This window comes from Macrobrachium nipponense, chromosome 32 (genome assembly GCF_015104395.2).
Source record: "Macrobrachium nipponense isolate FS-2020 chromosome 32, ASM1510439v2, whole genome shotgun sequence".
NCBI classification, from domain to species: domain Eukaryota; kingdom Metazoa; phylum Arthropoda; class Malacostraca; order Decapoda; family Palaemonidae; genus Macrobrachium; species Macrobrachium nipponense.
The window spans coordinates 28,586,543-28,599,669 of record NC_061094.1 but is presented as its reverse complement, the minus strand read 5'-3'; the positions used below and the strand labels follow the sequence as shown (position 1 = coordinate 28,599,669).

Sequence of the window (13,127 nt, the reverse complement as noted above, 5' to 3'; positions counted from 1 at the left end):
AACTAGTAGAAGCTTCGCACCTAACTGGATCATGCCTAGTCGGCGCCTCGCGCTTGGTAGGGTGCTCGCGCCTGGCTGGCGCTTTAAACCTTGGCGGCGTCACGCGTCTGGCTGGCGTCTCGCGCCTGTCAGGATCCTCGCGCCTGGGAGGCGTCACGCTTCTGGCTGGCGTCTCGCGCCTCGCAGCGTCCTCGCGCTTGCCTGGCGCCTCTCTCCTGGGAGGCGTCACGCTTCTGGCTGACGTCTCGCGCCTCGCAGCGTCCTCGCGCTTGCCTGGCGCCTCGCTCCTGGGAGGCGTCACGCTTCTGGCTGGCGTCTCGCGCCTTCTTGGCGCTTCGATCCAAACTGGCGTCACGCGTCTGGCTGACGTCTCGCGCTTGGAATGCTCGACGCGCCTGACTGGCGACTCGCGTCTAGAAAACTCTTCGCGCCTGGGTAGCGCTTCGCGTCTGGCTGGCGCTTCACGCTTGGCTGTCGCTTCGCGCTTAGACAACTCGACGCTCTTGTCTGGCGTCTCGCCCCTAGAAGGCTCTATGACAAACAAGAGATACTCGCCGACAGGAGAACGGATCTTGCTCGGTCTATGAAAGGCTGATGAATCCGATTCCAAGTCCGAAGATGACAAATCTTGATGGCGAGTCTGACCCCTCGACAGCCTAGACTTCTTTATAAGCAGGAAAGCGTCTTTCCTTCAAGGAGGGTCTCTTGACAGAACTCCCACCAGAGAAGTGATGGAATCCTGCATAGTGCGAAGGATTCTGTTAGCTTCTTCATTCTTGTCTACCCTAGGAGTAGAAGATCGGTCTTTAACCGATTCCCACAAGTCTGTGGGGGAAGGAATAACCTTCTTTGCTTGCTTAATTACTGAATGGTCCTCCTCTTGAAAACGCTCAGGACTCGAAGTAATCCTGGGTTCATCCCAACGTCTTTTCAGGGGGCGAGAAAGATCCGCCGATCTCCAACCTCTTTTAGGAGAAGAATTCTCCGAAGAGGATAAACACTCACGCAGAACGCTTTTCCTGTAGCGTTCTCTGGCATTCTGTGGCAATACAGAAAATGCCAAAGGGACGTCTGACTGTTGGGGATCTCCACAACCTCCTTACGGCTTTTGACATTCCTTCTCCTCTGGGCTTGGGAGCTTGAAAGAGGTCTAGGCCTGGGAGCGTTGTGGAGACAATCAGACGCCCCCTCCACAGCACTGGGGACACTTATATCACTATCCACAGCACTTAAATCACACTGCTTACCTTCAATGGCCGCCATTTTGGTTTCCATTTTCCGAAGGGCGGCTTTAAGATTCGCAATCTCTGATGCCGAATCTGTGGGATCTAATAAAGGAGCAGATACTACATTAGATGGGGCAGTAAAAGGAGAAGAGGGTATAATATTACTGAGAACCCCGCTAGATACAGAACTAGGCAAAGGTTTGGAAGAAGACCTCCTCACCCTGTCTGTTTTCAACTTCTTCAAATATGAAGCTAGAGATTTCCATTCTTCCGCACTCAAATCCTTGCATTCATTACAAGTATTATCAAAAGAACATTCATACATCCTGCATTTCTTGCAAATAGTATGAGGATCAAGCGATGCCTTCGGCATCCTAACTTTACACCCCACATTCACACACATTCTCACCACACTTCCAGAATCAGACATCATGTTGAACAATCCAAATCAAATTCCAAAAACGGTCCACAATCGCGTATGCCAGTACAATCAATGCAAATACGTCACCGAGAAGTCCAAACGAAGATCAATTGCGATGCAAAATACAAATCCAGCCGGAGATACCCACAACAATTTTGTTTTCCAGTATGGTCGACAGAAAAAATGCTAGAACATGGGAATGGTTCCCAGTCCTGCCACCCAGCGGCAGGTAAGTAGATCACCTGACCTACCGGTAGCGTGTGCGCGAAATTCGAATTTCTGTCGGACGACGGAGTCAAATAGCTAAGTATATATCTGACAGGTAAGTTGAATGTATAAAAATCACTTTTGCTTTAGGCCCAGGCAAAAAACGCAGAGTGAGGGGTGGCATGAGGTGGGACTATATGTAAAAGGACCTCAGGTTTGTATAGTTAGGAAAAATGCAATTTTGGACAAATTGTCATTTGTTCCGATACGGTATACAAACCTTTCGGTCCTTTTACAATAGGAAGACTCACTTCTTCATGGGAGGAATCCGAGTCTTTTGCGAACAGACTGGTGTTATCCCAACCTTGGATTGATTCCCTGGTCGTAAGAGCGAGGGAGGGTATCCTAGCCTCTGTCCAATTGATCGGGGTGTGCACCGCAGGATCAATGGTCAGGCCTCTGGACCCAAGTAATAAGAGAGAGGCAAGCGTATCTCTTAAAACTAGCAGGCAAGAACTTGTTCCTGTTTGCAAGAGGCAATATAAAGTTATGGGTTTGTCTCTTGTTGGCTTCCACTTCTCCCCCCTTGTTGGGGGAAGTTGTGGATATTCACTCCTATCCCTAGTGAAAGGGATAGGATGGGGCTCGGTCGAGTAGCTTACCTGCATCTCATCCTTTCCTTCAGGGTGACAACCGTGTCCCTCTGCCCATAGGTAGAGGGGAGAAAAAGATGGGAAAGAGGAGCCAGTCACCCTCTCATTCACTCATCCATTCTACAGTCACACCAGGAATCGATGCTGTTCAGCCTGCTAGGGTCTGGGTTAGCTACACAACGTGTTGAGCCGCCACCATGGGTCCTAAGGAACAAGTGTCCAAGGAGCTGTGGATGGATGTATGATATTTAGGGCTAAAGCCCAGGTACTGGGGCCAAGAAGGCCATTCAGCGCCGTAATGAAGGTTAAATAAATTGAATTATGGTAAATGAATGAATGAATTAGTGAAAGAAATGATTCATAAAATTAGATGTGACTAATAAATAAATTAAAAATATGAATTTTAATGAATGGAAGTAATATATATTAAAAATTAAGTCTGTCTTTAAAATCTGTATGATTTATAAAAATTTATCTAAATATTATTAAAAATTTCTATACACTTTAAAAAGGAGATGAGAGCAGAAATGTCTGCTTCATCTCCCAAGATATTTGAGAGGGATTTACCCTGGAAATATCTTTCCCTTTGGTTAAAATATCTGGGGCAAACCATCAGAATGTGCTCCACTGTTTGCATCTCATCACAGTAAGCACACAATGGTGGGCTGCTTCCTTCTAAAATAAACTGATGGGTTAAATAAGTGTGCCCAATCCTTAACCTCGTTAAAATAACCTCTGCTCGTCTGTCAAGCTGGAATGACGAAGGCCACGGCTGTATATTTTTCCTAATACTTCTGTACTTACTGTTTTATTGGCAAGAAGAGAAGTCCACCTTTCTTGCCACTTACTTCATACAAAGACCTAATAGGACCTTTTAGGTCTGTATGAGGCACTTTCCTGAAGGTTGTTTCTGGCAGAGCGCTAGCAGCTTTTGCTTCCCTGTCTGCAGTCTCGTTTCCGTGAATCCCCACGTGAGAAGGAACCCAACAGAAAGAGACTGACTTACGCAGACAATATATACGAAAAAGTGACTCCTGAAGTTTTTGGATTGATGGATGAAAGCTATTAAATCTTTTGATGGCTTCTAAAGTGCTTTTAGAATCAGAATATATGACAAAATTAGTGTCACTACTTTGAAGAACTAAATCTAGGGCAGAGACTACGGCTGTTAATTCGGCAGTGAATATTGATGCAAAGTCAGGTAATTTAGCTGTATATGCTGTATCACCAAGGATAACAGCACACCCAACACCACTATCTGACTTTGATCCATCTGTATAAATCTTCACATAATTGGCATGGGTAACGTCATGCTCTAAGAATTTTCCCCTAATCTCTTCTTCAGTACAATCCTTCTTCTTAAATGATTTCTTGCATACTAATGCTTCAGGAATAAGCCATGGAGGATTTACAGGATGTTTTACTTCCAGGACTTTCTGGGATTTGAGATGGTTATCCCTAACATCCTCATTCAGTCGAATTTGGAATGGTTTAGAAGCTCTTGTACCAGAGAAATTCCGCGAGTCTGTTTCCTTAAGTACTTCAAAGGAGGGATTTTTGGGAGCACTTTTCATTCTAGCCACGTATCGCAACCCTAGCTCTTGCCTTCTTAGATCTAGGGGAAGATGATCTGTGTCGACATATATGCTTTCAACAGGAGAAGTTCTAAAAGCCCCTGAGCATATTCTCATCCCCATGTTCTGTACAACATCCAATTCCTTTAGCTTGGTTTTACAAGCTGAGGAATAGATCTGACAGCCATAGTCTAGCTTGGAGCGACACAGTGAGTCATATAGCCTCAAAAGGGATTTTTTATCAGCCCCCCAACTAAAACCAGAAACAACCTTTAAAATATTCAAAGATTTTTTCACATTAATCTTTAGGAGCTGTAGGCTAAATCCTGAAGATAGAAGGAGGTGCATGTGGTCTGGTTGGACCAGACCCCTGCCTTCAGTACCTGTGCCACGGAGAGGTTCTTGTGGAACGCGAGGAAAGAACCAATATCTCTGACTTTGTGGGCTCTCGGACGAAGGGTACGGATGTCGTCGCTACCATCAGCTTCGTACACCCTCCTGATCACCTCACGCAGCCAGAAAGAAAGTGTTCCTGTATATTTTTTTCCTGGTCATCCTGGTGCTAACGAAGAGGCATCAACACTCAGACCTGAGGTGTTGAGTTCTCTTCAGATAGCGCCGTTGCGCCCTCACAGGACAAAGCAGCATCTCCTTCGCATCGAAGGCGGTGAAGTCCATTAGGGAGGGGATTGTGAAAGACTCGAACCGATCGGCAGGGACCGAAGGCTTCTGAGTCTTCGCTACGAAGTTCGGTACGAAATAGAGCGTCACAGATCCCCATCCCCTGGATGCTTACTTTGCAGGAAAAGAAGGGAATAGTCACTATGACCTATCCCTCTTCTCGACTTCGGTGATGTCCAGTACCCGTCGGGTAGCGAGCGTCCTCCTCTACGCTCGACGGATCAGGCGAAGAAGGACCTTGAACCCTCCCCCTCCCCCCCCAAAGGGGAAGGTGCCATACGTGGGAGCTGAGCGCGGAGGGGGGTGGGGGGTGGGGGGAAGAAGACGAAGTATCAGTTATCAAGGGAGTCGCGGGAGAGCTTTCCGACGACTCCTTGGCAGGCCTTCGTTCCCCCTGCCCCCGCACAACACCCACTGCACCTCTGACCAATTAGAACAATGTTACACGGCTCGGCCCGAGAGCATTCGTGCCCTCGGCACCGAGCGCAAAGGGCATGAGAATTCCCGGGAATGAGCGGAAACCTTGATCCATAATGATAATAATACATGAAAATGAAAAAGAATACTGCATTTACAATTTCACTTTCACACAAAAATAAAATAGCTCGGGCAGAGAGCATTCGCGCCCTCGGCACCGAGCGCAAAGGGCATGAGAATAAATGAAAAATGAAAAAGAGCACTGCACTTACGAATTTCACTTCCACACTTTCACCCAAAAAATACAAGGCTCGGGCTGAGAGCATTCCTACCCTCAGTAACGAGCGCAACTGAGGATCAATCTTCGGAAAGAGAGGAAGACCCCAGACTTGCGGCCCCCCACCCCCGGGCACATCCACGGTTGATGGGAGGGCGCGGGGATAGTTCCATGTCCGATGATCCAAAAAAATCAATGTAATAAAAGATGAAAGACAGTACGTACTTACAATTCACTTTCAAACACTGACAAACCAAGTTGAAAAATTCACAACAAAGCAAAGCATACGACAATGAAGCGGGCAGAGAGCGATGGCGAACACGTCCTCACACCACAAGCCCGAGAGCAGAAGTGGTTCTTCACCTCCCAGTCCCGCGGCGCGCGCACTGTCGGACAAGCAGTTAACTACCGAACTCCCTTGTTCGAAGCTTACGACCGTCCAGCTGCCGCTAGTTACCTTCCTATTGTAAAAGGACCGAAAGGTTTGTATACCGTACCGGAACAAATAACTTTTAAATCAAACTACAGTAATTTCAATTTCATTTAAAAGTTAGCCTAATACTTAGGGAGCATGATTAGGGCCATCTTTAGTGTTCAAACTCTAGAAGTACGCATATACGACGGGTTCGGCTTACGACGTTCCGAGGTTAAGGTGCTTTTCAATTATATTCATCAGAAATTATTTCCAGGGTTACGACGCCTACAATGCTCATCTGGCAGAAGAAATATGACTCCAAAAATGCAAAATAATCAATATTTGAAGGTTTTTTGAATGAAAAATGCAATAAGAATGCAGTTTACATAGTTTTTAATGCACCCAAACCATTAAAAGTAAGGTTTTTTTAGGATTTTTGACAATGTTCTGGCTTACAACGCGTCTCAAGAACGGAACCCCTGTCATAACCCGGGGACTGCCTGTATTAGCAATTTCAGAGACCGTGCCAAACTTACGTGAAACTTCCCCTTGCACGAGGGGGTCTGGAACCTAAACTAGAGTAAGTTCAGGGTATTACTGTAAACATATTACCTATATCTTAGTGTGCTAAGCTTATCAAAAAATATTACAGCAACATTGTTTTTTATTTAGAATAGAAGAAAAATTTTACAAAGTTCTTAAAATCATCTAAAAAAGCTCAAGCTACTTGAACTTACTTCAACATACACCATCTGTTGAAATCTCATGTAAACATGAGCTGCCCTATATCTATTGATACATGTAAATTTTCTTATTTACACCACAGCATTAACAGCATATTAAGAGGTGCTACCAATATCAAAACTTGAAATACAAATACATAAGAGGGAGGAAAGAATGAGACATTTTAATGCAACTAGTACACAGGCTCAAGGGTATCATGTAAGATAAGCAATTGGGCCTTCATTGATTACTGGGAAGCTAAACCCCTTATCTGTCCATTAAGTTGAGGTACCGAGGTGTTTTTAAACCATGTTAAACTAATTATAACACAACAACTATACTCATCAAAACATATTTCCACTTAAATCTATACAAAACCACACAAGAAAAAACATTAAAGTCGAAGGTCTCACCTTTGCCTGGAGTACTTTTTTCTTCCTTCTTGCCAGAAAAAATACTTCTGTTCTTTTCAACTTTAAGTCCATCTGATTTTTCCTTGGAACCTGATGAACTTCTAACAGGAGTACTTCTAAGAATTTTGGGACTTGAAGTGCCAACTGAGGCTGTTTCATTTTCTTTTACTTGATCTATACTATCTGCTGGTCCCTTGGAACCTGAGGGAACCATATCTACAGCATCTTTAGGGGGCTCTTTCTCAAGGGCTGCTTCATGACCAGCTGAAAAAAAGTACTGCACTAAGAAAAAGTTTTATATCCAATATTGAGACAAACTAAGCAACAGTAATAGATAGCTCATCTGAGAGAAGCACTGAACAAATATAGTATTTATAAGTGCAATACATACAATATAGTAAGATGTAAACAAAGTAAAGTTAAAAAGGGTTATTATATAAGACCTAAGAAAAACTACACTAAGGTTGAATGAATTGGGTATAATTAAAATCACTAAATATTGCAGCTCTAGAAAAAAAAAAAACTGGTACTTCCAGAGTAATTTAACATAAAATTATGAAGTAGTCCAGTTCAAGAAATGATGTCTAAAAGGTAAAAATTGCCTAACTTGGGACAATGCCCTGACTACAGTCCTCTGGAAGAAATTATAAAAAGACATGAAAAAACCACTGAAACAAAGGTTGAATAAATTAGTACAGGCAGTCCCTGGCTTACGACATTCTGAGGTTACAACGCTTTTCAATTATACTTATCAGACATTATTTCCAGGTTAACAACACATATCCCAGGCTTACAGCACCTACAACGCTGATCTGGCAGAAGAGATATGACCCCAAAAATGCAAAATAATCCATATTAGAATGTTTTTTGATGGAAAATGCAATAAGAATACACCCAAACCATTAAAAGTAGGGTTTTCTTAGGATTTTTGATGATGTTCCGGCTCACAACGATTTTCGGCTTACAACGCGTCTCAAGAACTGAACCCCCATTGTAACCCAGGGACTGCCTGTATAATCAAAATCACTTTAATATTACAGCTCTATATAAAAAAGGTATTGCCATAAGTTAACTTAAAATTATTTAGTACAGTTCAAGAAATGATTCCTTCAAGGTAAAAACCACCTAACCTGGGGTAAGGCACTGGCTACAGTCCTATCAAAACAAATGGTACAAGATTACTTAGGAGATAACAACATTCCAATGATCTCTTACCATCTTCAATTTGAGTTTCTTCGGATAAACATTTGTCTTCTACAGCAGTCAAATGTGGGGTTTTACCAACACCTGCTTCGTCAGTAATTTCACTCTCTTCCTCATTGTTGGAATTCTGAGCCTTCTTCAATCTAGTATTTTGCCTCCTGACTGCAACAGGCTTCTTCTTGGCAGAAGTGGTTTTGGTATCTTCAATGGCACCTGTAGGAGTAGCAGCTGCCTTTTTTGGAGCATTATCAACCGCCTTCTTAGTCATGGCTTTTGCAACTGGTTTTTTAATTACTTTCTTATTCACTGCACCCTTCCTAACAGGAGTTACTGCCTTTTTTGCTGGGGATCCTACAAATCAGATTGATGAATTAGAATGAAAAATTAAAAATAATTATGATTTAGTGAAAAACAAATCATCATCCAACAATGATAACCTACAACCTACTTCCTAACAATCAAGCTTCATGAGGAGCACAGTTATGCATTTATCACATACCTCAAGACATGGTCTGTAAAAGCTAATTAAACCTTTGCCCTCTCTCTTTCAACAAATCTAAGTTTTACTTCTCCTGGAACATATCCTTTTCTTTAAGGTATAAACATTGCTGTAGGGAGGAGAAAAACAAAAAAAAGGGACAAACTTAACCAGTTCTAATTATTATCAAGTCACTTCAACTGAGTTACAACCTTCTCATAACTTCACTGACTGAAATACATGTCACAGGAGTTAAAAATCTTGTTCTTTACAATACTGCGTGGTTCCTTTACATCCAGAACATGAGACTTAAGGACTATTTTGGCTAAAATCGGAGAAAAAGAAATATCCATTAATTCAGATTCACAAATGCAAATCAGTACTTTTACAAGTAGATGAAAATTCTTTATGGGCTTTCAGAGGTTATGAAAGTATTATTTACTTGTATAGAGGTTATGAAAGTATTATTTACTTGTATGACAAAAGTAAGGAGATCTTCTCCGTTATAGCTGCAGATTGGTAATTAAAATATAATTTTTTAAACTAAACTGTATTTTTCCTAACTATACAAAACTAAGGTCCTTTACATTAATAATTAATTTCAGTGTAGGCTGGAATACAGCCATTAAATTCTTGAAAATGGTGGTTACGCAGTAACTATTGTCCGGTAGGCAGGTAGGCCTGCCTACCCAGATGTAAACACTCCACTTTGCCTTTCAGCCCAGGTTTCAGATTGAAGGGCAGCATGAGGTGGGCATTAATGTTAGGGACCTCAAGTTTGTAGTCAGGAAAATTACTTTTAAAAAATGTGACTTGTTTCTCCTACATGATATAAAAACCCTCAGTCCTTTACATTAGGAAGACTCACTGATTAGTGGGAGGAATATGAGTGAGCCTCAAGAACTGACTGGAGTTCTGCACACCTGGGCTATTCCTCCTGGTCGTAAGAGCTAGGAGTGCCCTGCCTCTGACAACTTGATTGGAGTATGAGAGCTGCATGATCAAGAATCAGACTTCTGGCCCTTTTCGAAATGAGTGAGGAATCATAACCCATTTGCAAAAGGACTTGGAAGAATATTTTAAGTCGGAGGCATTAATGCAAAGTTCTGAGAAAGGTTTGCATTATTGTCAGTCTCTTTCCTCTCCTTGCTAGAGGAAGGAGTGGGATTGCCGCTATGATTCTGATAAGAAAAATAGAAAGGAAACTCAATGTGCAAGCTTACTGCATAAAACGCCCAACCAGCAAGTGTAAGTTCAAGTCCTATCCTCAACCTGAAGGAAGAGGAGTAGAAGGACGTGGAGGGGAAGGTGGAGAGGCCAGACACTCTTGTATCCTTCTTACCTCTAGAACTGCACACCATAGGCGAGATGCAACTTGTCCTCTTGAAGAAGAAGGGTGAGCAAACACAACTTATGAGCATCCACCACCGGTCCAAGGAAAAGAGGTTCCAAGGACCTGTGGCCAGACCCTAGGAAAGAAAGCAATAAATGTGGTCATAATGAGAATGCATCTATCTTCCAGTCCAACATACTCTTCGGAGTGATGAAAAGTACCAAGCCATTGGTACTGCTCGCTCTCTGAGAGTGTACAGCGGATGTATCCAACTGCAAAGGAGTTTCTCATGATCTTGTAGGACTCGGAGGAAGACATGTCATTAGACACTTCTGCATTGGAAGTCTGCAGCGGATAAAGATATTGACACTCAATGAAGGGTGGCCATCCTTCATAAGTACAGTATCACACCAATAGGACAAATTAAAGACTGATCTGGATCAACCAATACAAAGTCCAAAACACAGGAGATCATGAAGGACTCGGACTCATCAACAGATTCAGAATGACTGCGCATCCGAGACAGATTTACGACATGACACTGGCCTTTTGAAGGGTGATGTTGAGAATATACCATGAAAATCAGCTATCTTGTTCGCCAACGATGTTGAGAGATGAGATGATTCTCGCAAGGTATGTGCACATTACATGAGGGTCAAATGCCTTACAGAGAACGAAGTCCCTGTGATGGCAAGACAGAGAAGTGTCTCATCAGTAGTTAAAACTACAACTACCAAGAAACACTAATAATTAGTGAATGACTAAGGTGAATATGGACCTACATTTTCACAGTTGAATTGGAGACAAGTGAACTCTCATGATTCTGATCATAGAAAAAGTCCTGTCGATGACACCAACCAGCGAAGACGGCTCTAATCCCTGGTGTTTTACAGAGGACTGAAAAAGTTATTATGCTACTTCACTGCTGCTCAGTGATTAACTCAGTGCTTGTAATGAAGATAGAGAGTCTTTCAGTAATGAAAACAAGGGATTGTATACTGCCTGAAGAACCGCTTCTTGTGGGTTGGATCAGGGAGGAACTTTTCTATCTACTCTGGAAGCCGAGCTAGGTGGGCAAGGCACACCTTATGAATTAGAAAATGTATATTAGAAGACAAAACTCAAATAGTCTGAAAAAAATCATTCTGCATTATTGCAGCAGCTGATGGGGCAGGTGCGATGGAACAAAAGACTAGACTTCTGTCATACCATGGGGTAAACAGACAGATGATGATGAGTCTAATGAGATATATCTCTGTTTGAAAATTCTTGCAACGGCAAAAGTGGAGCACGAGACAAGGGCCTTATGCAAGAATTCTGAGCCAACCAGAGTCCTAAGTCTGTGATGGCCGGGCAGAGAGATTCGAACTGGTAGTTGATTCTCGATAAAGGCAAAACAATACTATGACAAACAGAATCTTGGAAAGAAGGCAGTACTCTGTCCCGCTTGAATCCTTGTATGTACTGAGTTGCCTGGTAGTGCATTTCATGCTGAAACATGTTCAGCTCAGAACCATCAAGCGCAAGAAAAAAACACTCGAGCACCTGCATTTTAACCGAAATGGGAGGGAATGAAACCCTTTTGTTCGATGACAATACAAATGTGGTGTTCTTGGCAAACACCACCACTAGTCATCTTAAAATCAAAACCAGAAACTCTAGGGAGTTCCCAAAATTTATCCTCGCCCATCCTCAAATAATTGTACCAATCACTTGGACAACAATTAAGTTTATTTACGAGGGATGCATGAGAAAACTTTCCTTTTAAGCAACCAGTCTTTTGTCCAACATCTCTTTCTATTCTTAGCACGGTTCTTCAATTTGACACAAACTATAGCACAAATTGCCATAGCTTCCAGTTCGTTGTTGGAGAGTACCTCAGTCATCACTCTACCACGTCCAAGAAGCAAATGAACAATTTACGCAGACCGGGTCATAATGTCAGTGGCCGTGTCATTTCCTTCGACGCTCCTCCCCTTTCGACGTGTCTGGGGACAAGACTGAGCATAAATGGGGTTCCTTAGGGGCAGAACTACGAAGGACTAGCTGCAAAAGTGCGAACTGAAGTTTGCGTTTCTATGGCTCCCAACACACTAGACCCTGGGGACAGCATGACGGTTCCCGTTCCCGAAGGAACAGGCAAGCAGGCGACCCAGCAGAAGACCCAACTGCCTCCTCAGTTCAAGGAGGCAAACCCTTAGACGTCCCTGAGAGAGAGAGAGAGAGAGAGAGACTTCTTTTTCAGGAGGGAGCCTTAGAATTCAAAGGAGAGGAGGTTGAAGAAAAGATATGATGATTACAAAGAGGAAGATAAAGACACTTGACGAGCTCTCTTCTTCCTCAACTAACCCTCCAAATTCTGCAAGACTACTACTACAGGATGAGGCACATTTACCAGCAGAAGTAGACTTAATAATCATACGGCAGTTGCAAAGGCATTGTCCAGTGACGAAACTCCAGGATAACAGTGGCAAATTAATATGATTTTCAGCAGAGAAACAATGCACACACACTCGAGGACCAATATCACAGTGTGCTAAGAGTTACAGGTACAATTCTGAGGTTAAGATAGCCAACACGAAGCGATAACCAACCATCTACTGCTGTAACTAACTATCACCACTGTTAGCCTTTAAAGAAAGAAAATATGTATAAAAAAATAAAGGATGCTCCTCTCACATCCAGAATTTTACCTCCTGAACAAGAATTTAAAGATGACAAATTTTTAACCAATTTGTGTTTTTCATAACTAGCAAACCTGAGGTCTTAACATTAGGATAAATACTTAGCTCCAGCTGGAAACCGGTAAAGTTTAAAATAATTGTGTACACAAGGGACAACGTATTGGCATCTGTGCTTGGTCACAAGACATGTGGAGCCACCCACATACCCCTTTAACTCATGACCTCATTAAGTTATTCTTCCAACCCAAGCAGGTTGATAGAGGGGTGGTTAGAGGTGGGCCTTTGTATGTTAAGACCTCAGGTTTGTTAGTTATGAAAAATGATATTGTTATTGTACAATAAAGTTTCATACATACTTACCTGGCAGACATATACTTAGCTATAGACTCCGTCGTCCCCGACAGAAAATTCGAATTTCACGG

General features: G+C 42.7%; 1 protein-coding gene across 3 annotated transcripts in view; it reads right to left on the bottom strand.

The window, feature by feature from the left end:
• Positions 1-13,127, bottom strand: part of LOC135207292 (uncharacterized) — a 404,100-nt gene that overhangs the window by 367,172 nt on the left and 23,801 nt on the right. For all 3 annotated transcript variants that reach the window (XM_064238964.1, XM_064238965.1, XM_064238966.1), the window contains exons 2-3: positions 8,223-8,561; positions 7,008-7,271 (exon numbers count right to left, since the gene is read on the bottom strand). In XM_064238964.1, the coding sequence (XP_064095034.1) occupies positions 7,008-7,271; positions 8,223-8,561 (603 nt within the window). The remainder of the gene's footprint in view (positions 1-7,007; positions 7,272-8,222; positions 8,562-13,127) is intronic.